The following is a 27,463-nucleotide window of genomic DNA, read 5'->3' as shown; positions in this document are numbered from 1 at the left end:
ATCTATCTATCTATCTATCTATCTATCTATCTATCTATCTATCTATCTATCTATCTATCTCTGTATGTTGAGGAGGACCCTGCCTCTTCTATTCCTGCCTTTAGCACATTTGGGCAGGGCACTTCAGGCTTCTGAACCTCACTTCCTTCATTTATTACATAGGGATCACAGTACTTGCACCCCTGTCTCACAGAGTTGTGGGAAAGCACTATATAGAAGAGCCGATGGAAGCTGGGGTCCTAACTGTCCCCCCTTCCACACCTCATGTCATCAGCCATGTTGATGGGGGAGCCATAGGATCATGGAGTAAGAGCCATACAGTCCAATCCTCTCATTCTACAGAAAAGGAAACTAAGGCCTAGGGAGGAGAATACCCAGCGGACCCAGGTCTGCTGCCTCCAGTCCTCTGCTCTTTCCATTGTGCCCCTGATAGAGCTTCATCCACGGCAGTCTTCTGCCCGTCCTGAGCTGGGCATCAAGCGGTTTTCTGTTGTAACAGGCACTGAACGGGAGCCGTGCTTGGGAGCCGAAGGGGCGGGTGGCTGAAGACCCCAGGGACAGTTATTTTTGGTTTCTGTCTTTTCTTGGCTTCCTTAATTGCTCCAGCAACACTGAGGGAGGACAGCGTCTTCATGTCCCCTTCAGCAGATGGTTCATTGGCAAAGAGCACTTGACAGAGACTTAGGTAAGCTTGGGCTGAGGTTCTATAGAATCGGTGAATCTGCAGGCATTTCTGAGTGCCTGGTGCACCAGGCATTGCTCAGAGCTGAAGAAGTAAATGCAGACCCCAAAGGGTCTCTGTTCTCTTATATCTCTCAGGGGAGATGACAGGCATATGTACACCGAAGTATATACTGAATAAATAGAAATAAATACAAAGTGCTTTGGGGAAACAGGGTGCTAACAGTTGGGGGGCAGGTGAGGCTTCATGAAGAAGGCAGCAAGTGACCTGAGTCTTGAGGGATTCTCTAGGGGGGAGGGGAGGAGGGAAAGCATTCCAGGCATGGGGCACAGCCAGTACAAAGGCACAGAGGTGGGATAGAGGAACAGAAAGAAGGACCATAGATTATAGGAAGGAGAGTAAAGTGTAATGAGGCTGGAGAAGGGGTTTGGGCTGGGCTGTCGGAGGCTTTAAAAGTCAAATGCAGAAGTTCATATTTTATTTGAGTAATAGGGAGTCATTGAAATTTATTGAGTAGGGGAGTGACGTGGTCAGACCTGCACATAAGGAAAATCATTTTGGTGCTTGCCAGCGGAGTGACCTTGGGCAAGTCATAGCCTTGGCAGGTGGCAGTGGAGGGGACGATGCTGGGTTTAGGGTTAGTGGACTTGGTTTGGATCCCAGCTCTGCCAGAGAGACCTCGGTCAAGTTCCTCTCTCGCAACCCTCATCTGTGAAATGAGGGGATTGGACTTCATGGCCTTTGAGGTCAGCTCCAGCTCTGAATAATTAACAACAACAAGCAGCATTTATGTAGGTTTGCAAAGTTCTTTATTCAATATTATCCCATTTAGTGCTGGCAACAGTTCTGTGAAGTAGATACTATTATTTACCCTCAATTTACAGTTGAGAAAACTGAGGCAGACAGATTAAATGACTTGTCCAGACCCAAACAGCTAGTGTCTGGATTTGAACTCAGGTCTTCCTGACTCCAGGCCCAGCTCTCTTTCTTCTCTGCCATCCTAAATCTATGATCCTATGAGAGGTCTCATTCCTTCTTTGAACCCTGGATTCCTCAAGTTGGCAAGTTGGGGCCAATATCCCCTGTGCCGTCTTCTCTAGAGGAAAGTTGTGAGGATGCAGTGACATCCAGTAGGGAAGCGCTGGGTAAACAGGAAGTTGTTCAGTCATTTTAGTCGTGTCCAGCTCTCCGTGACCCCATTTGGGGTTTTCTTGGCAAAGATACTAGAATGGTTTGCCATTTCCTTCTCCAACTCATTTTACAGATGAGGAAACCGAGACGAACAGGGTGAAGTGACTTGCCGAGGGTCACACAGCTAGGAAGTGTCTGAAGTGGTATTTGAACTTAGGAGATGAGTCTTCCTGACTCCAGGCCCAGTGCTCTAAATGTGTTACTTTGAAAGATCCGTGGTCCCATCAGTGTGAGCCTGTCCCTTCACTGATGAAGATTGCCGCCCCTCCTAGCCTTTGTGAATCAGCTCCACCTTCACAACTGATTGGGGCTGCAGAAAGTCTTGCCCTGATGGTCAGACTCAGGGAGACGAGGCTATAGGAGTTCTGGTCCTGACACCAGATGCCCAGTCTGCCATGAGGCCTATTCTGAAACCTTCCCAGCTTATTGGGAGCCTGCCTAGGCTTGAGATCAGCTGGCACTGTCGCTGGGAGTCCGGGTCACCTCCACGCTATGCTGAGGCGGGCTGCAGAGTTGGGAATAAACGTCAGCTTTTATGAATCCTGAGATTTATTCCAAATTGGAAATATATTTTCCTAAAGTGACTGGCTCCAGGCCATTTCCCTCTTTCCCCAAGTCCTAAAAAAAGCTTCTTTTAAAAGATTTCATTAATCAATATGGATCTAACATTAGTGGAATCCCCTCCCCCACGATTCGACTTAATACTTCCTAGACAGAACAGTTAAATGGCTGAATGGAAACAATGTGGACCCAAATTGTGGCTCTTCTACTTCCTAGGTGTGTGACATTGGACAAGTGACTTCACTTCTCTGAAAAAACAGGCAGCAATCCCAGGACTACTTGCCCTGCAGGGCTGATGGAAGGATTAGACAAGATGAGGATAGGAAATCCCATTGCAAACTGTGAAGCGCTGTCCCCAGATGAGTGACTGTCATTGGAGGGGACTTGCCCATGATTCCAGTGTCTTGGTAATTCCACCTGGGTGCCCAACCTTGGTGATGGCCAGGCCTTGAATGGTGTGATAACAAGAGACTGTTCAGATCTCTGGAGCAGCATCAGAGCAGGTGGTTTTCAGTGGGGTCTAAGCCCTTCCCCCTGCCTCCTGTTCTTCCTCAGGGGACTACTCTGCACATCTGGATGCTACTTGACGGATAGCTCTGTTTGAGTGAGAGAGTCCAGGGACTAAAGGGTCAGTGAAGAAGCATTTATTAAGCACCCCCTGTGTGCCAGGCATGGTGGTAGGGACAGAAATAAAACCACCCCTGCTCTTCAGAACCTTCCAAGTACATACAGTATAAACACAATTAAGCACCAAGCAGTTCGTTACAAGGTAACTTGGGAAGGAAGACCCTGGCAGTTGAGGGGGTTCAGGGAAGGCTTCTCAGAACAATTTTTAAATGCACACAATAAAACACATAGGATCAAAAAGGGAACTATATTAAAATACTGTTATCATCAAAGTATTTTAAAAAACCAAGTTCATAGACCCCAGGTTAAGAATCTCTGAGTAGAGAGAGAAGAGGGCCCAGGACAGAGCCTTCAGGCACACACATAGTTGGGGGACGTGGTGTGGTTGATGGTTCAGGAAGGGAGACTGAGAAGGAGGGATCAGACCAGTGAGGAGAGAGCCAGGAGAGGGTCAGATCAAAAAAGCCAGAGAAGGGAGAGCATCTAGGAGGGGAGGGTCAATGGTATTAAGTATAGCAGAGAGGATGAGGACTGATGAAGGCCAGCTCATTTGACAGTTGCATCATCATTGGTAACTTTGGTGAAGGTAGTTTCAGTTGAATGGCGAGGTTAGAAGCCAGGTTGCAAAGGGTTCAGGGGTGAGAAGAAGACGTGAAGGCAGCGTCTGGAGACTTTTTTCAAGGAGTTTGGCCGAGAAGGGGGAGAGAGATACAGGATGATTGCTTGAGGGGATGGTGGAGTCGATTGAAAGGTTTTTAAGGATGGAGGTGTGTTTAAAGGCAACATAGAAGGAAATGGGAGAGAGAAAGAGAGAGAGAGAGAGAGAAAGATTGACGATTTGATGGGGGGGATGGATGGATGATGCCATCTGCTAGAAAAGGTGGCTGGGGATAGAATCAAGGGCACATGTGGATTGATCCAGGCAAGGAGAAGAGATTGGGAAAAAGGATGAAAGAGTCAGGATCCAGTCATATCTGGGGGTTTTGAAGTGAGGGAAGTGAGAGAATGTGGAACTCCTGTTGAATGACCTCTGTTCTATCCGTGAAACAAGAGGTGAGGTTCTCAGCTGAGGGGAAGGAGGCTGGGAGGTGTGGGAATGTGAGGAGGGAAGTGGCTTGGAAGAGCTTCTGCTGGGAGTGAGCTGGGGAATTAACTAGAGAGGAGTGGAGTAAAAGGACTGCCTTGCTGCAGTGAGGACTCACTTGAAGTCAGAGAGCGTGGATTTATATGGTGATTGGTCAGCGCGGTGGTGAGATTTCTTTCCCTCACAGCAGGTTGTGAGTAGGAGTAGAGGAAGCAGATACTGGGAGGAATCCGGAGCTGAGGTCTGGCAGCAGATGAGTCATGAGGGGATTAGGGGGCAAGGGAGAGCAGAGAACAGCATGGAGATGGAGGCTTACTCTATCTTCAGGATCAGAAAGGGAGGAAAAGGGCAGGAAGGACAATGGCCTGAGAAAGTATTGAAGGGGGGGCTGGAAGGTTAGGAGAGGGGAAGCATAGGGAGAAACGGAGTGATGGGAAGTTCTGGCCAAATGGGGGATATCGGGGTTTCTAATTAAGGAAGTGGAACACTTGTTGGTGAGATCCTGTGTGTGTGTGTGTGTGTGTGTGTGTGTGTGTGTGTGTGTCTGTGTCTGTGTCTGTGTGTGTCTGAAGTAGAGTGAAGGATGAGGAGGATGAGACTTTGGAAGGGGAGGGCATTTAGGGGAGACCCCAGTATAAATGCAGGAGTTGGGGAAGAGAAAATGGAGAACCAGGTGCCTAATTACTATGCCTAAAGGCCAACGTATAAAAGTCACTATGATGTAGATTAGGTGGGAAATTTCCATCGAGTCCTGACCAAAGGTGGATGTGGCTGGTGGATTGTTCGAGCTCAGGAGTTCTGAGCAGCAGGAGGGCTAAAGTCCACCAGGTGACTATGCCAGGGCTGGCATCAATACCCCATTCTTTTCTCTCTAGTCAGGGGTTCTTACTGTGTAGTCTATGGACTTTTTAAAAAAAAACACTTTGATAACAGTATTTCAGCATAACTAGTTTTTTCTTTAATCCTATCTATTTTATTATATGCTCTGTTTCTGGTTTGGGCTGGTTGGTTCCTCTATAAGCAGCCTAGTACTTTCTCCCCCAACTCAGGGGGGCTCACTGTCGGTGCCAGACTTGATGTAGTCAACTGATGAGCTTTAACCCTTCTGTAGCTCAGAACTCCTGAACTCAAGCAATCCACCAGCCTCACTCTGCACAGTGGCGGAGACATCAAGCATGCACTATCATAATTTCGGCACAAGGGAGATGAGAAATAGGCTAGCTTAGTCGAAGAGACAGACTGAAAAGTCCCTGGTGCCAAAGGTTCTGCTTTTTGGGTAAGTGAGGGCGTTATTAATAGAAATAGAAAAAAATAAATCAATATTAGCTCATTCTTGCCCGCAGGTGGCCTGGAGCCACCAAGCTGAGCTACCATGGAGTTATACCCAGTGTGAGCTATGCAACTCCAGCAATGCTCACTGCGTCTCCTGACCCCAAGGAAAGACATACCTGCAAGATGATGGAGAACAAAGCCTTTTCTCTAAAGCAGAGGTTCTTAACCTGACGTCTGGAAACTTAAACACTTTTTTTGATAGCTGTATTTCAATAGAATTGCTTTCCATTGTAATCCTATGTATTTTATTTGATGCATTTAAAAACATAATTCTGAAAAGGCATCCATAGGCTTCAGCAGCCTGCCACAGGGGCCCAGGATACTAAAAGGGTAAAGAACCTTTCATCCAAGGAAACTAGGAAACAAAATATTATTGCAACAGTGAAGAAGTAGCTTGACAGGGAAATAGGAGACTTCCCTTTTAAATTCCATTTACAGTATTTGGATGGAAGAGGAAAGAAGAGAAACCTGCCTACTGTCTCAGGTCTTTAGAGAGACACAGTTCATTTCTTCCACAGAGGTATTTCACCAGGGTCATAACCCTAAATGGGGAACTGTCTGTGATCAAGGACAGTCGTTATCCTTCTGATCACTTCTCTCTTCCTGTTTGTTCCTCAGGAGGCAGGGAGGGAGGAATGCCAAGGGCTATTGCTGTTGCTACGTAGGCACCCTTTGTAATGCTGTAGCTGCCTTCTCTCTCTTCATCCCCAGCTACTGCTGCAGCTTCTTTCTCTACTCTCATTCATTCAGTTCCCAAAGTCCCATTGGTTCAAAACTTCACAAGCTTTCCCAAAAATTCCATTGCAGTTCAAACCACAAGTATTCTGTTGAAACCCCAAACTATATTTCACAGGCAACTCGTCCTTAGAGACTTGTGCAGCCCGTGCAGAAGACTTACCATTCCTCTCAGGGGTTTAGAATTTGGCAGTCCCTTGCAAATTCAGTTGCAGTAATAATACAGCAAAACATCAAATACACATCAGGATATAACAGAACAAGGATGACTTACGCAGAATCTCAAGAAATCATGATAGAGTACCATTCACAGAATAGATACATCAGTCAGTCAGTCAATAAGTATTTATCAGGCACCTGCTATGTACCAGACACTGTGCTAAACACTGAGGATACAAAGAAAGGGGAAAAAACCCCAAACCCCAGTCCCTGCTCTTAAGACGTGCAAGAGAAACAAAATGCAACCAATTATGTTTATATATAAATATAATTTGTTGTATATATATATATATACACATATGCATCTGTGTATGTGTGTGTATGTGTGTGTGTGTGTGAGAGAGAGAGAAAGAGAGAGAGAGAGAGAGAGAGAGAGAGAGAGAGAGAGAGAGAGAGAGAGAGAGAGAGAGAGAGAGAGAGAAGGGGTTGTACATGAGAGGACTTGGGAACTCATTGGATATGGGGGATGAGAGAGAGTGAGGAGTAGAGGGTAGTACATGAGTCGGAAGCCCAATTGATTGGGAGGATGGTGGTACCCTGAATAGAAACAGGAAAATTAGGAAGAGGGGAGGACTTGGAGGGAGAGAGGTAATGAGTTCAGTTGTGGACAAGTTGAGTTTAAGATGTCTCTGAGATGTCTAGTTCAAGATGGATCCCAAGGTAGTTGGAGATGGGAGACTGGAAGGATAGGTTAGGGCTGAATACATGGAATAAATAGATCTGATAATCATCAGTGATAAATGCAGAAGACAGGAAACAATGCAAAATGTGACTAGCTAGCTGGTGGTTAAATTTATATATGAGGACAACAGGAGTGGATTGAAGAGGGGAAGTCTTTGGACTTCTGGTTCATTGTTGTTCCATTTATACAACTGTAGGAGGTTCCATCAGGGCAACGAGACATTTACTTCCTCAGGTAGCTGGAAGAGAAAATATCCGGAGAGTATAATTGACAGGACAAGATCAGTGATGTCAAATAACAGCCTTCCACTTCTCCATGGAAAATTGTGGTGCATGGGAGAATTATGGAGATGGGCAGATGTCCTAACTGATAGAGACAGAGGTAGAGATAGAGAGATAGTCAGGCACAGAAACGGGGGTGGGAGGGTGGGGGGAGGGTGTGGAGTAGGAGGAGTCCTTGAGACTTTTCAGACTTTACACTAATAAGATTGACGAGCAGTTCTGGTAGAATTCTAGAATGTATTATCAAAGGGGTGGTTTGTGAATACTTAGAAAGGGAGGAAGCAGTCACTTTTGGGCTCTCCTGGAGTATGTATGTCATGCCAGACTAACCTCATTTCCTTTTTTGACGCTGTAAATACACTGATAGATCATGGAAATGCTATGAAGATGCTGCTCATGTGAGGATGATAGCCCAGTGTTTATAAAGATGTACAATTTGCCAGGTATTTCACATACATTATCTCATTTGATCTCGTACTTCAGACCTTGAATACCAAATGTGGATTTTCATCAAGAAGTTTTACAAAACCTTTCCTTATCACAATGGTCAAGGTGGAGAGATGGGGATTAGATAGTAGAACTAAGCAGATGTGGAACTGGCTGAGTAATAGAATCCAAGGAGCATCCAGGCTTGAAGGAAGTCCTTCAAGGAACTCTCTTTGGCCTTACGCTGTCATCATTTCTCTCAGTCACCCACGTAAAGGCACAGGGGGCATCAAAGTTTGGGATCATAGAACCACAGGTTTTAAGAGTTGGGAAGGATCTCAGGGGCCTTCTGGTTCAACCTGTACACAAAAGGAATCCCCACTAGCAAATATCCACAAGTCCATGTATTGAAGCCGGAAAGGACAAGTCACATGTTGGACAATAGAATCAGGATCCACAATCTAGAACAGGGGTGGGGAACCTACACTCTTGAGCCACATGTGGCCCTTTAGGTCCTCAAGTGCAGCCCTTCCACTGAATCCAAACAAATGTATTCTATGAAGTTTGGATTCAGTCAAAGGGTCGTACTTGAGAACCTAGAGGGCCACACGTGACCTCAAGTTGGAAGGCTCCCCACAGATGGTCTAGAACGAGGGCAGAAGAGAATAAAGTATAATTTAATAATATGAAGTATAAAGTGTCACCCATGTTAGAAAAGTCAGCCACACAGATACAGGAGGGTGGCAAATGAAGACCCCAGCAGTTTATGTATGTGCTGTCAGGGTGCATTAAGTCAAATCAACAAGCAATTATTAAGTGCTTAGTATGTGTGAGGCACATTAAAAAAAGCCTGAGGTGGGGAAGAAAGAAGATACCTGCATGGAGTCATGGTGGAGAAAGAAGTCCAGAGTCAGGAGGGAATCCTGGACAGGGAAAGAAGAATTGAGTATGGCTGGCCCCTGGGTCCTTTTTTAAAATGGAAGGTCTAAGAGGAACTGGCCAAACAGAGGAAGGAGCTGCAGGGATGGAGGCATCTTCTAGGGTGAGAAAGCTGCTAAGCTATAGATTCCAGGACCAAGCAAGGTCTAGGATAGGACTAGGTAATGGTTCTTCTGTCTTCTGCCTTGTTTAGACCACGTGCTCAGTTCTAGGCACCACATTTTAGGAAGGATGTTGAAAAGCTGGCATGTGTCCAGAATGGGATGAGGGAATAGAAGCTTAGGTCCTGTGAGAACTTTTTGAAGGAACTGAGGATGCTCCCACATAAGAGAAGAATTAAGGTGATGTATTTGACGGGCTGTTATTTGGAAGTGGGATCAGCCTTGTTTTGCTTGGGTGGGTGAGGGTGGGGAAGGGGGCAGAACCAGAAGAAGTGGGGGAAGGCAGGAATTGCAGAAAACATTTCAGCTTTGTGTAAGGAGAATCTCTGAATAAGTTAAAAAGTCCAAGACCATATAGATGTATAGAAACTAGAACTCGATGAATTTGGAAGGTGACTTCAGAAGGCAATGAGCTTCCTGTGTTAGGGAGGAGAGGACAATCTACCACCTGCTGGGAATGTTTTTAGAGAGGATTTCAGCCTCACCTTCCAGTTGGCATGGGTGATCTCTCAGGGCCCTCTCAGCTGTGATATTGCCATTTTGAAGCTCTGAGGTTCTTTGTTGTAAGGGCCCTCCTAGGTCTGAGGTTCAACATTCTAGCATTCTGTATTCTAAGTTCCTCCAAGCTCCCAGATTAGCCCCCCAGCCCCCGACTTGCTCTGACAAGTCTTATTCTAATATTTTCTGTTCTAAGGACACTTCAGGCTCTGAAATGTTATGATTCTATTACATCCCAGTGAACTAGCTTGAGGACCTTGAGAAGTTAATTAAGTCCAATTCGGCAGACCTTAATTGAATGCCTATTTGGATGACTTGACTGTACACAGGTAAATCTAAACTCGAGTATTAATGATTTCTGTGACTTCGGCAGCCGCCACTTTCAGCGATAATGAGAGCAGAGTTTCATTATCTTCAGATGGGCAGCCTGAAGGAGCTGGGAGAAAGGGTGGAGGAGACGGGAGTTCAGAGTTTTAGTCGCGGCTCTGCCATTAATTCTATGTTAGCCTGTCACTTCTCCTCCCTGAACCTCATTTTCCTCTTCTGTAAATTGAGGGAATTGGAAGAATCACCCTAATAGTCTGAGATAGTGGTACTGTAAGGCTCTCCTGATCCTGAGTTTCTTCCCCATTGGCCTACCGAGGTATTGACTTTGCCCCTTCTGCTTTCCTCCCTATGGTGAGGTACCTCCCATCTCTGGAAGGCCCTTGTGAATCCTCATGTTCATTAAACTATTCCTGGTTTGATAGAGTCAGAAGTTTAGAGCTGGCAGGCACCTAAGAAATAATCTAGTCCATCCCCCTTCCCCCATTTTACAGATGAGGTAACTGAGACCTAGACAAGTTTCGGGGTCTCAGAGGTAGTAAGTGGCAGAGCTGTGGAACCTCGATTTATTTACCTGTAAAATGGGGACATTAATCTCTCACAGTGCTATTGTGAGAATAGAGGAGAACATAGGATCATAGGACCCTAATCCAACCTCCTCCTTTAAGGAACAAAGAAACTGGGAATGAAAGAGGTTTAGTGACTTGTCCAAGGTCACATAGGAATGCACATAGAAGTGTTTTGTAGAGTCAGACCCTCTAGTCAGACCCTGGGGGGTTGTCTTACTGTCTTTTCAGGGTAAGGTAAGCTCCTTGAAGAGATTTCTGGAGCTATTTATCTTTGTCTTGGTATTCCAAAGACCTACAACACTGGCACACAGTTAGTGCTTAATAAATGTAGGTTTGAATTGCTCTGACATCACTGTCAAAGTAGAGCAGTGAAAACAGCCGCAGCTGTGGACTCGGAGAACCTGGGTTCAGATCCTTCTCTGGGTCTCCTTTCTGCTTCCTCTTCTGTAAAGTGTGGGGCTTGAAGGAGGTGGCCAGGGGCCCCGTGCACTGTCCAAGGTCCTGCCTGGGCAGCCTCCCACTTCAAGACTTCTCTTTGCCACCCTTCTCCAGGACGTTTTTCCTGAGTACCCTCCAAGGATCAAGGGCTCCTGTTCAGCTGGGCTCCCTTTGGGGAGAACTCAGGCAGGAAATGATGACTTTAATACCAAATTACTTACCCAATTAGGCACTCTGGAGCTGGCAGGCTGTGGTGGGGGCTTTTTTCCCCCTTTAAACTCCAAAGCCTTTTAGCAGTTGAAGCTTCACAATGAAGTAACTGTGTGATTAGTAATTAAATTCTCACTCCTAAGAGTGATGTCTTACTAGTGTGTGTGTGTGTGTGTGTGTGTGTAGATTTTCAAGCCTGCATAGCCACCATCTTACTGAGTTGCCCCCAGATGCCATGAGAGCATATTAAAGGAAGAGAATGAAGAGAAGAAACCCCTCCCATCTGTATGAGGCCCTTCCTGAGCTTCCCCTCCCCCTGCCATTATCTTGTATTTATTTTGTGTCAGCTCCTTGAGAATAGGAATTGTTTCATTCCTTGTATGTGTATCCCCTAGGCTTAGCACAGCCCCTGACATGTAGCAGTAGGAGCTTAATAAATGCTTGTTTGATCTATTGTGTGTACTATTGTGTGATCTATAATGTGTATACATTACCTTCCCAACAGAAGGAAAGCTTTTTGAGGGTAGGCACTGGTTCAGTTCTGTCTTCCTAACACCCAAAGCTTAGTACAGTGCCTGGCATGTAGTAGGAGCTGAATAATTGCTTACTGATCTATTTATATCTCCAAAGTTACTGGTGTCCTCTTAATTGCCTAATCTGGTATTGTCTCCCTTGATGGACATTTGAGGTCAGGGACAGCTTCTTTTTGTCTTCCATTCTCTAGGATCTAGTTCAGTGTCTGGTCCAGAGTAGATGCTTAATAGATGTTTATTGATTGATTGATTGATTGATTGATCCCTTCTCCCACCCGCCTAGCCCTCATCAGGACTGAGCCTGCACCAGCTTAGGATGCAATGGATACAGTGGAGGAGTCGAGGCAGAATGCCCTGAGTTGTAAATCCTACCTTTGACCCTAGTGGTATAAGCCTGGGCAGGACATGAAACATCTCTCAGCCTCAGTTTACTCACCTGTGAAATGGGGACAATAACACTTAGAGCATAAAGATGATATGAGGATTAAATGATTTAATGTAGGTGAAATGCTTTGCAAATCATAAAGCACCATGGAAATGGAAGTTACCATTATTAGACGGTGCAGAGAGTACAGGGAGCTGGATTCAAATCCTGGCTCCTAGAATTAAGGTGTGGGCTGATTCTGCTCCTATGGGTGACCATAAAGTGTTACAGAGCTAATGGTAAAGATGTTATTATCAGGTTCTATTTCCCCACAGACTGGACTAATAACATTAACTATTTAGCTAGGGCTGAGTGCATCTTCTGTACCAAGGCATATGTTTGGTGACAGCTGGAAGAATTCGGGACAGAGTCCTGAATCCTCACCATTGCTTCTTTCTGGGCCTTAGTTTCCTCATCTGTAAAATGAGAGGTCTGGACTGATGGCTTCTGGGCTGCTTTCCATAGACGTTCTTTATTCTAAGCACACATCCCCCTTCCCAGTTCTGACATTTCACATTCTAAGGGCCCACTGAGGACCTTGCCTGACTTCACTGAAAAAAAAAAACTGAAGACGTTCTTGGAGAGCTCTTTCTTTTCCCCATTTCACATCCCTCTGACAGCATCCCCAGCATCCTTCACTCCAGTGTCTGATGAAGATGTATCCTTTCCCCTTATCAAGGCCAACCACCTACATCCTTTGACGCCATCCCCTCCCAGCTTCTCTGGCAGACTCACTCTACCATTCACTCTGCTCATTGTTAGTTCCTCCTTATCTATTTTTCCTTCTCTGGGGCTAACAAACATGTCAATGTCTCCCTTATCTTAAAATCCCTCGCTCTTTGCTGCCATCTCTGCTGGCTGCCATCCTACTCCCCACCTTTGCCCTGCTTCTGAGCTAGATTCTGGTTAAGCCCTGTATGCTAGGTGCTTCTGCTTTCTTTCCTTGAATAAAATTGCGACCTGACTTTCGAACTCCTCATTCAACTGAAACTGTGCTCTCCAAAGTTACTGGTGTCCTCTTAATTGCCTAATCTTTCTCAGTCTCCATGCTCGGTCTTCATCCTTGTCGCATTCATTGACTATGGGTGTCCTCCAGGGCTGTGTCTCAGACTCCGTTTTCTCTTCACCCTGTCACTTGAGGATCTCATTGGCTCCCAAGTGTTCCATTATTATCTTTATGTTGATGGTTCCCACACCAATATGTTCAGTGCTGGTCTCTTCCCTGAAGTCTGTCCTGCAAACTCACTGACTACAGGAACGCTTTCCCTCCTCACCGATGCCTCTTAGAATTTCTAGCTTACTTCAAGATTCAACTCAAATCCTGTGCTTTGCAGGAGGCATCTCCCAGGCCTTCCAGCTATTCTCAGTGCTTCTGGCTCCAATGTACTTTTTAAAACATTAATATGTAATATTTCCCCCCTCAATTACATGTTAAAACAATTTTTAACATTTGTTTTTTTAAGCTTTGAGTTCCAAATTCTATCTTTTTTCCTTTCCTCCCTTCCCCCGTCCCTGAGGCAGTAAGCACTTAGATATTAGTTATACAGGTGCAATCATGTAAAACATTTCCATAGTAGCCATTTTGTACAAGAAGACTCAAATAAGAAAAAATAATGAAAGAAAGAAAAGGAAAAAAAATAGCATGCTTTAGTCTGTATTCGGTCAATATCAGTTCTTTCTCTGGAGGCAGGTAGCATACTTCATCATGAATCCTTTGGGATTGTCTCAGATCATTGTATTGCCAAGGATAGTGAAGTCATTCATAGTTCTTCGTACAATATTGTTACTGTATCCAGAGTTCTCCTGGTCCTGCTCACTTCACTCAGCATCAGACCATACAAGTCTTTCCAGGTTTTTCTGAAGTCAGCCTGCTCATCATTTCTTACAGCACAATAGTATTCCATTACATTCATATACCACAACTTGTTCAGCCATTCCCCAATGGATGGGCATCCCCTCAATTTCCCATTCTTTGCCACCACAAAAAGAACTGCTGTAAGTATTTTTGTACAAATAAGCCCTTTTCCCTTTTTTATGTCTTTGGGATAGAGATCTAGCAGTGGTATTGCTGGATCAAAGGGTATGCACAGTTATATAGCCCTTTGGGCATAATTCCAAATTGCTCTCCAGAAAGGTTGGATCAGTTCACAATTCTACCAATAGTGCATTAGTGTCCTAGTTTTCCCACATCCCCCCCAACATTTGTCATTTTCCTTTTTTGTCATATTAGCCAATCTGATAGGTATGAGGTAGTACCTCAGAGCTGTTGTAAGTTGTATTTCTCTAATCAATAGCGATTTAGAGCATTTTTTCATATGACTGTAGTTAGCTTTCCAATGCTACTTTCCATCTGCTCTGTCTGTATCTTGTCTGTACCTACTTTTAATGCTATCTACCCATTAAAAAGCAGGGATCATTTCTGCTTTTTCTTTATTTCCCAAGCACTTACTACAGTACCTGGCACATAATGAAAGCTTAATAAATGCTTACTGATGAGGGACACTAGTTAGTGAAGTGGGTAGGGCACCGGCCATGGAGTCAGGAGAACCTGAGTTCAAATCTGGCCTCAGACACTTATTAGCTGTGTGACCCTGGGCAAGTCACTTAACCCCAACTGCCTCCAAAAAATGCTTATTAGTGGATACCTGAAAATATATGGCTTATTCTGACCATGGAGTCCATCCATATCATGAGAGGAGGGAGATTTTTATTGATCCAAGTTCTAGTTTCTTTTGGTGTTCGGTCATTGTGTATACTTGACTCTGAATTAGTTTTTAAAAGGTCTCTGATGTTTCTCTGAATTCTTCCTGTTTGCCTTTTTTTAATGGTTCAATGATAGTCCTTTACATTCCTTGATGAGTTTGTGCAGTCATTCCTACAATTTCTAGATAACTGTTCAAGTTTTTCACTCCCACAAATTTTTGGTATATTGCATACAAATATTTGGTTATATTGCATCTTGGGACCATAAGATCATAAATCTAGGGTTGAAGACACCTCAGAGGCCTTCTCGTCTAACCCTCTAATTTTACAGATGAGAAAACTGAGGCCCAGTGAAGTTAGGTGACTTGCCCTTAGTCACTTGGATAAGTGAGAATTGGATTAACTTAATTAACTCAGGTTCTAGAGTCAATGGTCTTTCCATCATGTCATGCACTGGGACTTTTCAGACTTTTTTTTTTAATACAGTTAAGGCTTTTTGAAGAGACCCAATATCCAGTGATCTTTCTCTTCCTCTCTCTCTCTCTTCTTTTTTTTTTTTTTTTTGTAGGCAGTTGGGGTTAAGTGACTTGCCCAGGGTCACACAGCTAGTAAGTGTCAAGTGTTTGGTCTGAGGCTGGATTTTAACTCAGGTCCTCCTGACTTCAAGGCCAGTGCTCTATCCACTGCGCCACCTAGCTGCCCCCAATGATCTTTCTCTTACTCTCTATCTCCTCGCCCCCAATTTCTGTCTTTGGCTTTAATAGCCTAGTTGCCCCCAAATTTGATTTCCAAGAATTCTAGGTCCCAGGGTCCTGGAGTGGAATGGCCAAGTTGGGAAGGAAGGAGAATGAGAAGCCATGCTGTTGAGCCTGGGAGGCCAGCTGAGGTGCCTGTGGTCATAGTTCTCAGTCTCTACCCCTCCCCTCCAGTACAGCACCCTCCCCAGTGTCCCCAGAGCCTCCCATGCTGCCGCCCTCCAGCATTCCTGTCGTGCTGAGCTGGCCTTGTACTGAGCAGCCACACAGAAGAGGATAGGAACTGATTTTCTGTGATGACAGCCCCTGGCCATGCCTCAGAGATGTCACAGCTCATTCCTCATCCCTCTTGTTCTTCCGGCCTCCTCCGCCCCAGCCCTGGCTCACCCACTGAGGAGCTACGACAGCTCCCTTCACAGGAGCTCGTAGACTTGCATCTGGAAATGACTAAGGAGGCCGCCCAGGCCAGTGGCCTCGACTTACAGATTAGAGGGTCCTAGAACAACAGTTACCTTGGAGGCCATCTGAGCCAACCCTCCCTTTTATAGATGGGAAGATCTCAGAGCAGAGAGGGACCTCAGACCTCATCTAGGTGAACTGGCATGGCACAGGGGAAGGAGAGCTGGGGCTGGAGTCTGAGGGTCTGGGTTCAAATCTTAGGCATGCCACTCCTAACTGTCACCTTGCCCAAGTTATTTAACCACTGCCTGCTTCAGTTTCCTCATCTGTAAAATGAGGAAACAATAAACAGTAAAAACGAGGCACTGGGGCCTCTGAGCTCCCTCTGACACAGAGACGCAGTACCTGGGAACAGTGTGTGGGTGAGAAGCCAAGATCTAGGATCTTATAATTCCAGAAAAGTGGTTCCCCAGGCTGTGTCTGAGTGTTTCCAGTGAGGAGAGCCTCCCTCCCACCCGTGGTGGTGACATTAGCTCAGTTCTCATGGCTAGGAAGCTTTTCCATGTAAAATCTAAACCAGCATCCCTGTAACTTCCATCCATGTGTCTTTGTTCTGACCTCTGGGACCAGGCAGAACCGGGCTAATCCCTTTTCCACAGGACAGCCCTTCAGATGCCAGAATGAATCAACCAGCCTTTGTTAAGCCCCTACAGTGTGTCAGTCACCACCCCCCCACCCCCGCAGCTATGCATGCATTGTTGACACAAAGACAAAGTGAGAGTCCCTGCCCATGAGGAGCTTACGTTCTGATGAGGAAGACAGCATGAACTTGTGTCCATCATGTAACCAAGATGAATACAAGAGGGTTTTGAAGGGAAAGTGGCAGGGCCAAGAGGAGCTTCTGGGAGAAGGTGAGACTGGAGCTTAGTTCCAAAGGAAACCACATTCCCAGCCACGTTTGCAGATTAGGCTGATGGACTCCCAGGGAGCCTCAAATCCTCAAATGCCAGAGCTGCAAGGGACCTCCTGGGGGGCCATCTAAGCCAACTGCCTTCATTCACCAACAAGGAGGAAGAAATTCTGAAGCAGGTATTGAAAGGGCCCCAAAGAGCTGGCTTCCTCGTTGGTGAGTTTCCCCTTAAAATGGGGTTTAAGTTATAGGTCCCGATAGTCAAGACTGTGACAAGTCAGAGAAAGAAAGGCTTAATTGCTGTGGGCTGGGGTGACATGGACAGCTTCCTGGGGATTTGGGACGTGCGGACTGAAGGGGTTTGAGCAAGACAATAGGCTGGCTCAGTCTTTACCAGCTGGCTGACTTGGGCCAAGTCATGTTGCCTCTCTGGGCCTCAGTCGCCTGATCTGTGAAATAGGTCATCTCTCAGGCCCCTTATAGCCCTGAATCTATGAGCCTAAAATTTGTATTTACACAGGACACACAAATATACACAGTGCCTTCCCACCTCCTCCTCACAGGACCCTGCCTCTCCAACCATCCTGGACTCCGATAAGGGAGCTTTTTCACCTTCTCTGCCCCAGAACCAGCGGCCACTTCACTTTCCAGCCAGCCTCCCCTATTAGAATGTAAGCTCCTTGAGGGCAGGGACCGTCTTTTTGCATACATTTGTACGCACCGCACCGTGCTTAGCACAGTGCTCTGTATATGTTGCTGTTCAGTCATTTTTCAGTGTCTGACTCTTCGTGACTCCATTTGGGGTTTTCTTGGTAAAGATACTGGAGTGGTTTGCCATTTCCTTCTCCAGCTCGTCTTATAGGTGAGGAAACTGAGGCAAACAGGGTGAAGTGACTTGCTCAGGGTCACACAGCTAGGAGGTTTCTGAGGCTGGATTTGAACTGATGAAGAGGGGTCTTTCTGACTCCAGACCCTGTGCTCTGTCACCTGCTTGGTATATAGTAAGTGCTTAATAAATGCTGTCTCTCTGCCTCTATTTCTGTCTGTTTCCCTGTGCTCACCTCGTCCCCACTTATCCACTGCCACACACTTAATACATTTTCCGCATATAGACGCAGCCACCCAGTTAGTCCTGGAAAAAGCTGTCTGGTCCTCTAGCACAGGTCTGTGTGACCAGACATGGGTTGGCGTGGAGCAGTTAAGGTTTTCCTTTTTCTCCTGGCTGAGGAGCCTGGGCTAATCAGAGAGTCCAGGGTCCCCGTGGGGAGGAGGGGCTGAAAGGGAGGAAGGTGGAGGCTCAGAGAGAAGAGCTGGGAGGAGGAGGACCGAGTGGGGGAGGGTCAGAAGATACCATCTTCTGACTTCACAGTGTGATCATCCTTCCTCCTTCCTAGCTAAGCTGCTCCCCCCTAGACGCCGTAACCCCACAACACCTCCCTGAGAAGCTGCTGCCCCTGGGTTTGTGGGAAAGCTGATGAGAGTCAGGGTGAGATAGGAGGAGGAGAAGAGACAGGCCGTGTGTCTGTGTTTGATGCGTGGGTGTGCGAGTGCGTGTGTGTGTGTGTGTGTGTGTGTGTGTGTGTGTGTGTGTGTGTGTCCGGGAGACACAGAGCCCGGGAACTGTGTGTGGGTAGAAAGCCAGAGAATAAGCAGAGAAGGACAAATACGCAGATGTGCCCGGTATGGGAGCTGATGCACTGGCTTTGAGAGGGGAGACACAGATCCCCCATTCCCCCATTACTGACATCTTTGTCAGCCCCAGAACCCCTTTTGATCCCCCCAGCTTTGAGCAGCCCTGTTTGTGTGGGGCTCCTGGCTTTCTGTCTGTAGGTGAGGTTCCTGTCTCTCCCAGGCCTCAGTTTCCCTAGCTGTAAAATGAAGCAGTTGACCTCATCCAGTGGGTCTCACCCTTTGCTGTGTCATGGACTCCTTTGGAGGCTGCTGAAAGCCTATGGACCATGTTTTAAAATTACATCAATTCTATTGAAATAGTTATCAAAATATTCAAACAAACAAGTTTATCGATCCCAGGTTTGAGGTCCCTCTCAACTCTTTGTTTTCAGTAGAAACATTCTAGGTTTTAAGGCCCTCTGCAGCGTAACATTGTGTTCTAAGGTTTGTTCGAGTGGTAATATTGTGTCCTAAGGGCCTTTAACATTCTGCATTCTAAGGTCTATTAGAGTTGTAACATTCTGTGCTCTGTTGGTCTTACAAGCCCTGATATTCTGTGTGCCTATAGATCTGTGATGGAGAATGAGAATTGTCTGTCTTGTGTGTCTTATCTGTCAGCCTGTCCTGTCTGTCCGTCCATCACCCTGTCTGTCTGTTCATCTGTCTGTCAGCCTGTCTGTCTGTCCACTTGTCTGTCAGCCTATCTGTCTGTCCACCCGTCCATCTGCCTGGCCTCCTATCTGTCTGTCAGCCAGCCTGTGCCTCCCTCACATTCCGAAGCTGCGGCCGACTGCCCCTCCTCCACAGCATTGTTGCCATCACACTCGGGCTCCCCAGGTGCCTCCAGGGTTTAGTTTTTTTTCATATATATGAAAATGAATATTCTGATCCCCGCATGAAATCCCCATGTAGTGTCAGACTCTGCCAGCCTCCCTCCTTCCCCTCACCCCTCTTCTCTAGCTCCCCCCCAACTCCCCTTCGGTTTGGTGTGTGCCTGTGTGGCAGTGATAGCTCTGGGGGATAGATCAAGGCGACTGCATTTCAGGAAAAGAATTATTTCACTCAATTACTCTTACACACGAGCACTAGAGTCGTGGGAGGAGGGGGAGAGCACTCCCAACAGTTGGACAGATTTCCCTTCGTGTGTTGGGAAATCTATCATTTCATACCAACTCCTGCGTGGCAGGTAGAGATAGGCACCTGCTGAGCTGGGGGAGGGCAGGGAAGGCTGATGGGCTAGCAGGATCAGGGCAGAGGAGGCCTCTCTGTGAGCAGGGGGAGGGCAGGGAAGGCTGGTGGGCTGGCAGGATCAGGGCAAAGGAGGCCTCTCTGTGAGCTGGGGGAGGGCAGGGAAGGCTGGTGGGCTGGCAGGATCAGGGCAGAGGAGGCCTCTCTGTGAGCCTAAGTCTGATGGCTTGGCACAACCAGGGCAGAAAAGGCCTCTCTGTGGCTTAGAGGAACCTTGGGGAGACAATTGGAATTTACTTAGAACTCAGAGGAACATTCTCAGAACTGAGATGGACAAATCACTTTGCTTTCTTGGGCTTCATTTTCCTACTCTGCAAAATTAGGGAGGTGGAGCAGATGATCTGAACCCAATTGGTAGACCTGGTCCCAAGTCCTGACTCCAGGGACGGTGCTCTGTCCACTTTACCACCTCACTGCCCCTTTCCTTATCTGTTAAAAAGAAAGGGTGAGATCTGATGATCTCCGGGGTCCCTCTCAGCTCCAAATCCTGGGATCCTGCAAATTAGAAGAAATTGCATAGGGGAAAATACCTGGGACTTTCAATGAACATAAGCTGATGGCTGCCCCAAAAGCCGTTTTCTTAAACACTGGCCCTCTCCTAGTGACTCCGCGTGGCGAGGGATCATGGCACCTCATGATCTCTGGAGAATCAAAATGAGCAATGACCCATGGGGGAGTGGAAGAGCCGTGGGGGTGTATAAGTGGGTATGAGGGAGTGTAAGAAGGTTGGAGGGTATTGACAACGATCACCCGATAGACATCACTGGGGCCCGGCGTGCCTGGGAAATAACGTGGACTGGACGTGGGCAGGAAGCAACAGATGAGTGGCAACCTCTCACCCCTACCTAGTCCAATAGATACTTGTACCAGCGTGGTATCAGAAAGAATGGAAGAAGAGAGGATCCTCTGTGGAGGATCATGGGAAATCATGGCAGACTGGAATCACCCAGATTGGGATGGAGACCCAGATCCTTCCTGTGTGCCTCCGGATACCCTGGAATGTTCCTCCCTCCCTCCGTCAGGGAGTCTCTGGCTTCCTTCCAAGCATGGGTCACTCACTGCCTCCTATAGGAAGACTTTTTTAACTCTCCAGCGCTCAGTCCTCGCAGTTATTTTCTATGATTACTTGGTCTGCATGTCATATTTGCTATCTTAGGTACCTTTTGTCTTCTCTTCTTGCCCCCCTCCCCCCTCAAGCTTCTTGGAAGGAAAGACTACCATTTTTAAAAATCTTCTGTGCCAGGTACTCTGAGCTCGGCTAATAAATGTTGAATTGAAAGAAATTTACAAATGAGGAAGCTGAGGTCCAGGGAGTGTAGTCATCTCAGGTCTCTTGACTTCCATCTCCCCTTTGGGTCGCTAGACTCACATTTTAAATTTAGTTGTGAAGCTCAGGATTTAAAGAAGACCTAATGAATGAAAAAGCCTTTATTATGTGCTTACTATGTATCAGGAACTCTGCTGAACATTGTGGGTACAAGGCCAAAAGCCATCCATTCCTGACCTTAAGGAATTTACATTCTATAAGGGACATATAGAGAAGACTGGGACTGGAGACAGAGACTTTCCTCTTTTGAAAGCTCTAAGTTGAATGGAGAGTTTTTTGTGCATCCACACTGGCAGGTGCTTCTCCCACTCCACCTTTTTTCCCTCATTAGAATTGTATCTTTTGTATCCTCAGCATTTTGTTTTTGAGACCTTCCATCCCTCTTGGATGACTTCCCTCTGTCAGGCCCTGGGACCCAGCTTTTCTCTGAAGTCTTGGCCTTCAGTGCTCCCCCAAACTAGGCTGTGTACCTCACCATTCCCTGCTTTTTCCTTCATGATTGATAGCAGAATCCAAGTTAGAAAGATCACTTCCTCCCTAGGCTTCTGGTTAGAATGGGCAGCCTTTCGGGGCCCTTCCAGCTCTAGGTCTAGGCTTCTATGAATGTGGCAAATTCTCCCTCATACCTTTTATGATGTGAGTTGGGGGGTGGAGGTGGGGCATTCCTAACTATCTAGGTCCAGCCGGCACCAGGCTCTGGAAGGGACTAAAGTCGGGCTTGGGCCTCACCAGAGGTGAGAACCTCACTGTGTGCATTTCTACACCCGAGCGCACACAGGCTGCAGACCCTCCTTTGTTCAGTCCTGGCCTCTTTTCCTCCCTACTAGTGCAGATAATTGAGTGTGAGCTGTGGAAACCGAGTCAGCAGCTGGACCAGGCTTGATTTAGGTCCTCAGTCAAGTCCCCTAGGGCATGATGCTCATCAGACAATAGGCTGGTACAAACCAGGGCATGTGGTAAATGAGAGCTGCTGCATTGGCGTCTGGCACCACCCTGAGAAGAGAGAAAGCGCAAAGAGCCTGCCTGCCCGGTTCTTTTCCTGCTCGATGTTTGGATACCAATCAGTCTCAGCGGCAGCAGGGAGCAGTAGACTCCAGACCACTGACTGGTTCTAGTTCTTCTCAGAGGCAAAAGCTGCCCCCCCAGACCCTCCCCACACCTCTGAGGTTACCATGAGTGTCTGTCAGAGGCCAAACCATTTGGTGAGGGCTGGCCAGGCCCGCTTCACTTGGGCATATTGTGGACTGAGGGCGTCAGACCATATGGTCATGGTGAGAGGCAGAGGGAGCTGGGCTCCAACCCAGACTGCCGTTTCCCATCTGTGTAACTGTGGACAAGTCCCTTCCCTTCTCTTCCTCTCTCAGATGAGGTGATTAGACTGGCCACTAGGAGGAAGGCCCTTTTCTGCTCTTCAGTTCCTATTTCTGCCAGTATTTTTAGGGATTGTGATAGGGACTGGACCCGTGATTCTGTTAGCATAGAGTACTCCCAGATGACGAAACTGTCTTCCAAAGAATGTTGACATCTTCTCTCTGCAACTTGGGGAATTGTCCAGAACACTGAGAGATGGACACACGACCTGGCCAGGGCCCACACTGGGCACTAGCGATTCCATGGTGTTCATTTCTGTGTCCTTGACTCCCTCCTTCTCCCACCCACCCCATTGGACTGTAAGGTATTCCTTCCGATGTCTGAGCAGTTCCTTTTGCTTTGGGGGGTGGGGGCGTTGCAGACCGGGGATTTCACCAGTATAAGGAACTCCCTGTGTGGAAATGCCTTCTACCAATGCCGGTTCATACCTATCTGTAATTTATCGCTTTAGAGAGTTAGGTACCCGGGGCCCTGAGAGGTTAAACTACATATCTACAATGTGTCAAGATGTAACCTAGGTCTTACAGACTTGGAGGCCAGCCCTCTAACCAGTATACATTCTGTCTCTATACTATACACAGTGAGCTATGTTTGCTGTTATTACGGTACCCCTCCCCTTCTCTGTAGCAAACTCTTATGGGCAGCTAGGCCTTGTGGATAAAGCACTGGACCTGGAGTCAGGAAAACCTGAGTTCAAAACTAGCCTTCAACAGATTACTGTGATCCCCGGGGCAGGTCACTTAACTGCCACCCACCTCAGTTTCTTCATCTATAAAATGGGGATAATAATAATAACACCTACCTTTCAGGGTTGTTGTGAGGATGGAATAAATAATCTTTGTAAAGCATTTTGCAAATCTGGAAGCATAATGTAAGTGCTAGCTGTGATGACAGAATGTGATGGGAGTCAGGAGACCTGGGTTTTAGTCCTGGCTGAGCTATGAACCATCTGTGTGACCCTGGAGTGGTCATTTTCCACTCTAAGCTTTCGTTTCTTTATCTTTAGTATGGTTGTGGCTGGTCTGGTCTAGGTGATATCTGAGGCCCTTTTCCAGCAGCCAGACCCCATTCTACCCTCTGTCCTCACTCTCTTTCTTTCCGTCTTTCCCTGCAGGATGGTAGAATATTCTCTGGACCTTCAGAACATCAACCTGTCGGCCATCCGCACAGTCAGAGTCCTGAGGCCCCTCAAAGCCATCAATCGAGTGCCCAGTAAGTCACCCCCAGGCCGACTCAGCTCTGATGGAGCGATGGGGAGGAATTGACCCCTCCCAGTTTGCAGTGTAGTAAACGCATATTCCGCGCTATGTAGACACAGGCAGTTTACCAGCCTACTTAGTGCTGTTGGCACTGCTGCTGGGCTGGGTCCCTCCAGTGACGTGGATGAATGGTCTCTGGAGACGGCTGGTCTGTCACTGAACGTCACAGCTGGAAGGGACCAACCCCAAAAGACTTCAGGAGAAACAAACTTTTTAAAGCATCACCTCTGTGTGTAGGATAACATTAAGAGTGTTAACTGCAACATTGTAGGATGATGTTAATGTAGGACAGTCTTAAAATTTAGAGTTGGAAGAGATTTCTGAGGTCAAACCTCGTTTTACAGAAGAGGAAACTGAGGCTCTGGCTGAGGAACAAAGGTAGTAGAAGTCTGGCTGTGAAGGGGGAACCTGGACTGGGAGGAGGAGGCGTGCCATTCTTCCTTCGGGAGTGCAAGACACCCCACTACCCCCTCCTCCTCGCTGCCTGAAATTCAGAGGTGGCTTTCGTGGAGGTGAGAAGTGGCAAGGGCCGGTCAGGGCTCAGCTGGGAAGAGCCACTGATTCTCAGGGACAGGGGACACTTCGAGGTCATTTCATCCACTTTCCTCCTGCCCTTCCCTTACCATGCAGATGGACGCTTGAGGCCTAGAAAGGGCGTGTCAGTTGCCTAAGGCCACACGGCTGTGATTGGTCACTTCTACAATGAAGCATCCAGGCTCAGGAGGTGCCAGTTTGGTCCTGGAAGGGATGAGCAGGAGAGCATTCCTGGGCCTGGGAGTGGGGAGACAGCCCCCAGAGGGGTAGAGATGCACGTGATGCCAGCCTGGCTGGACCAGAGAGGGCGTGGAGGGGAGTAACGTGGGTTAGAGTGTGTGCAGCCCCATTCCTCCTGATACGTACGTGACAAGCCCAGAAAGCAGGCTTGGAGCCAGCTCGTGAAAGGCTTTAAATACCAAAGAAAGGGTTTGTATTTGCTCATAGAAGCAATAGTCATATGGTTAGGGCTGTGCTGTAGGACTGTATCACCTTGGCGGCTGGGGGAGGATAGATCAGAGATGCAGAGAGCTGGGGAGGGAGACAGAGAGGAGGCAGCTGGCGTAGGCTGGGTGAGAGCCGAGGAGCGCCCAGACCAGGAGTGCAGAGAAGGGGACAGACCTCCGGGTGGACGCCCGCCGGCCCTCCTGGGCTGTGGCTCGGCAGGGTGCTGCGTTCTGGGACAACGGCAGCAAGTGGATGTTATTTCACAAAACACAGAGAAGAGCTCTCCCCAAGCCACGAAGACCCGTGTTAGGTGTGGGGAGCCAGAGGGAAAACCCAAACCACCCTGGGTCACGAGGGCTTATGATGATAAAGCCTGTGGAGGGGACAAGGGGACAGCCTAGACAGAAGGTTGAGGAGAGAACTCAGTATCGGCTCGGAGGATCAAGGAAGGCTTCATGGCTGAGGCGGCCCTCGAGTTGGGCCTTAAAGGATGAAAAAGATGGAGATGTGGAGGGAATGTGTTTGGTTAGTCTAAGTCGTCATGTCTGACTCTCTGTGACCCCACTGGGGGTTTTCCTGGCAGAGATACTGGAGTGGTTTGCCATTTCCTTCACCAGCTCATTTTGCAGATAAGGAAACTGAGGCAAACAGGGTAAAGTGTCTTGCCCAGGGTCACACAGCTACTAAGTGTCTGAGGCTGGATTTGAACTCAGTGTGTTCTAGACATTTGAAAAGGTGCAAAAGGGCAGGACGATATCTGCTGGGGTCACTTTGGTTGGAGTACGGAGTATGTGGAGGAGGGTCATGGCTATAAAAGTAGGTGGGTTCAAATCCCTCTTCTGATGCTTACTGTCTGTGCCCCTGGGCAAGTCCCCTCCGTGAGCTTCAGTTTCCTCCCCTGTCAAAGGAGGGGGTGTGATACAATGAGATGGTCACTTGCTGTGGGCTCAGAGGACCCAGGTTCACAGGCTGTCTCTGAGGTTTTCATCCTCCTCCTTCACCTACTTATGATGAAGGCATGACAGACGGGGCTCGCCTATGCCTGTTTACCAAGGATGCCTCCTTCCTGTTGGTGTTGGGGGTACGTGGGGCCCGTGTCCCCTGGACTCATAACCTCTCCCCCAGATTCCTGGCCAGAGGCAGACCCGGCTGGCAGACCTTACTTGCTCTGCAGCAGAATCAAGCTTTCCAGGAAGAGCCACAGGCATTCTGGGGACCCTGAGAGTAGGGTTGGGGGGCAGTCTGAGAGGGCCCAGGATGGGGGCAGGGACTGGAAACCACACATAGACACAGGCACTCGTGGACACACACAGAGGGAGTGCTGAATGTGGACGGAGCAGGGCAGGCCCTTCGGGATGCACGGACACACAGAGAGCACAGGAATCCAGACACGGTGGCAAGAGCCCTGGGTCCAACGTCAGAGACGTGGGGCCGGATCCTCCATCCTGCACTGTCAGGCTGTGTGACCTCACCTGTCTGAGCCTTAGTTTCTCCATCCATTAAATGGGAACAGAATAATCCTCGTACTCTCTACCTTAAAGGGTTGTTATGGGGAAAATAAGCCTGAAGGTGTTATAGAAATGGGGTGGATATATGAAGACAGACTCAGCTGGCAGAAATGAGGGTGGCAGAGACTGCAGGGCAGAGAAATACGGATGCGCTCGAATGCCAGCACCCCCACGTCCTCGCCCCTGCTGAGCCCCAGATTGTTACCGTTTGGAGGAGAGGCTTCATTCTTCCATTCTTTGTGGCTCACCCTGCTAGCCTCGGGCCTGGGGGTGTGATGGCTGCTCAGAAGTGCCCATCAAACCAGAAGCAGGGGGTTTAGTCAGAGGAGCCTGGGCCGAGCTACATGAGCGTGGGGTGAATGGGGTACCAATGGCAGGGCCTTCCTCTCAGCCGTGACTGTGGCCCTGGACCAGGCTTGGGCACCTAACTGCCCAGGGTGGTCTTATTGCTGAATCCTTCTGCCAGGCTGCATCCTCCCTCAACCCCTGCGGAGGTGAGGACGAGATTCATAGGCCTGTGGCAAAGGAGGAAACTGAGGCAGCCTGGGAGGGGAAGGAACTCATCCAAGGTCACATGGGTTGTGTCAGAGGCAGGATTCGAACCCAGACCTGCTGAGTCCAGTCAGGACAACATGAGTATTCTGGTCCCCAGGTGAAAAGACTTCCCGCTACCTCTCTGCTGCGGAATGCTGGGTTCTGGCTCTCGCTGTGTGACCTTGGCTGAGTCACCTCCCTTCCTCTGGCCTCAGTTTCCTCCTCTGTCGACGAGGGCATCGGACTTGATTGTTCTGGTCCCGCCGCCGAGCTCCGGACTTCTGGGCCTTAGTGGCTGCCAGGAATCCCTCTGGCTGCTGATCCAGCCACTTAAGTACGAAAGGCAGCTGGGGGCTCTTCGATAAGAAAGCAGGACATTTGTCGCAAGAGGCCCGAGGCAGAGTAATCCATCTCCCTCTCCCAGCCTGTTCTTCCTAAACTCCTTCTCCCCGGAATGGCTCCCACTCCAAAAGCCCTGGGGGAGGCCAGAGGGCAACCCAAGGCAGTGGGGGAGGTCACCAGATACCACTGTGAGAGGGCCTCCCATCCTCCGTTTCATCAGAGCAAAGGTTGTCCAGGCTCGGAGGGACATGTGAACATAAAATATTGGGCTGTAGAATGTCAGAGCTAGGAGGGAATTTAGCGCAGAGAATGTCAAAGGTGGGAGGGATCTGAGAACAGGGAATGTCAGAGCTGGGAGGGGCCTCAGAACAGGGACTGTCAGAGCTGGGAGGGGCCTCAGAACAGAGAACGTCAGAGCTGGGAGGGGCCTTAGAATAGGAGATGTCAGAGCTGGGAGGGGCCTCAGAACAGGGAATGTCAAAGCTGGGGGAGGCCCTTAGAACAAAGAATGTCAGAGCTTGAAGGGGCTATAGAGCAGG

General features: G+C 48.1%; 1 protein-coding gene across 1 annotated transcript in view; it reads left to right on the top strand.

Moving 5' to 3' along the window:
* CACNA1I (calcium voltage-gated channel subunit alpha1 I) overlaps positions 1-27,463 on the top strand; it is a 220,582-nt gene that overhangs the window by 78,978 nt on the left and 114,141 nt on the right. The window contains 1 exon segment of the mRNA XM_027871198.1: positions 23,415-23,512. Coding sequence (XP_027726999.1) covers positions 23,415-23,512 — 98 coding nt within the window.

This window comes from Vombatus ursinus, unplaced genomic scaffold (assembly GCF_900497805.2).
Source record: "Vombatus ursinus unplaced genomic scaffold, bare-nosed wombat genome assembly UNPS02003292.1, whole genome shotgun sequence".
Classification (NCBI taxonomy): domain Eukaryota; kingdom Metazoa; phylum Chordata; class Mammalia; order Diprotodontia; family Vombatidae; genus Vombatus; species Vombatus ursinus.
Note: the sequence above shows the minus strand (reverse complement) of the source record. Positions and strands in the feature narration are given on the sequence as shown.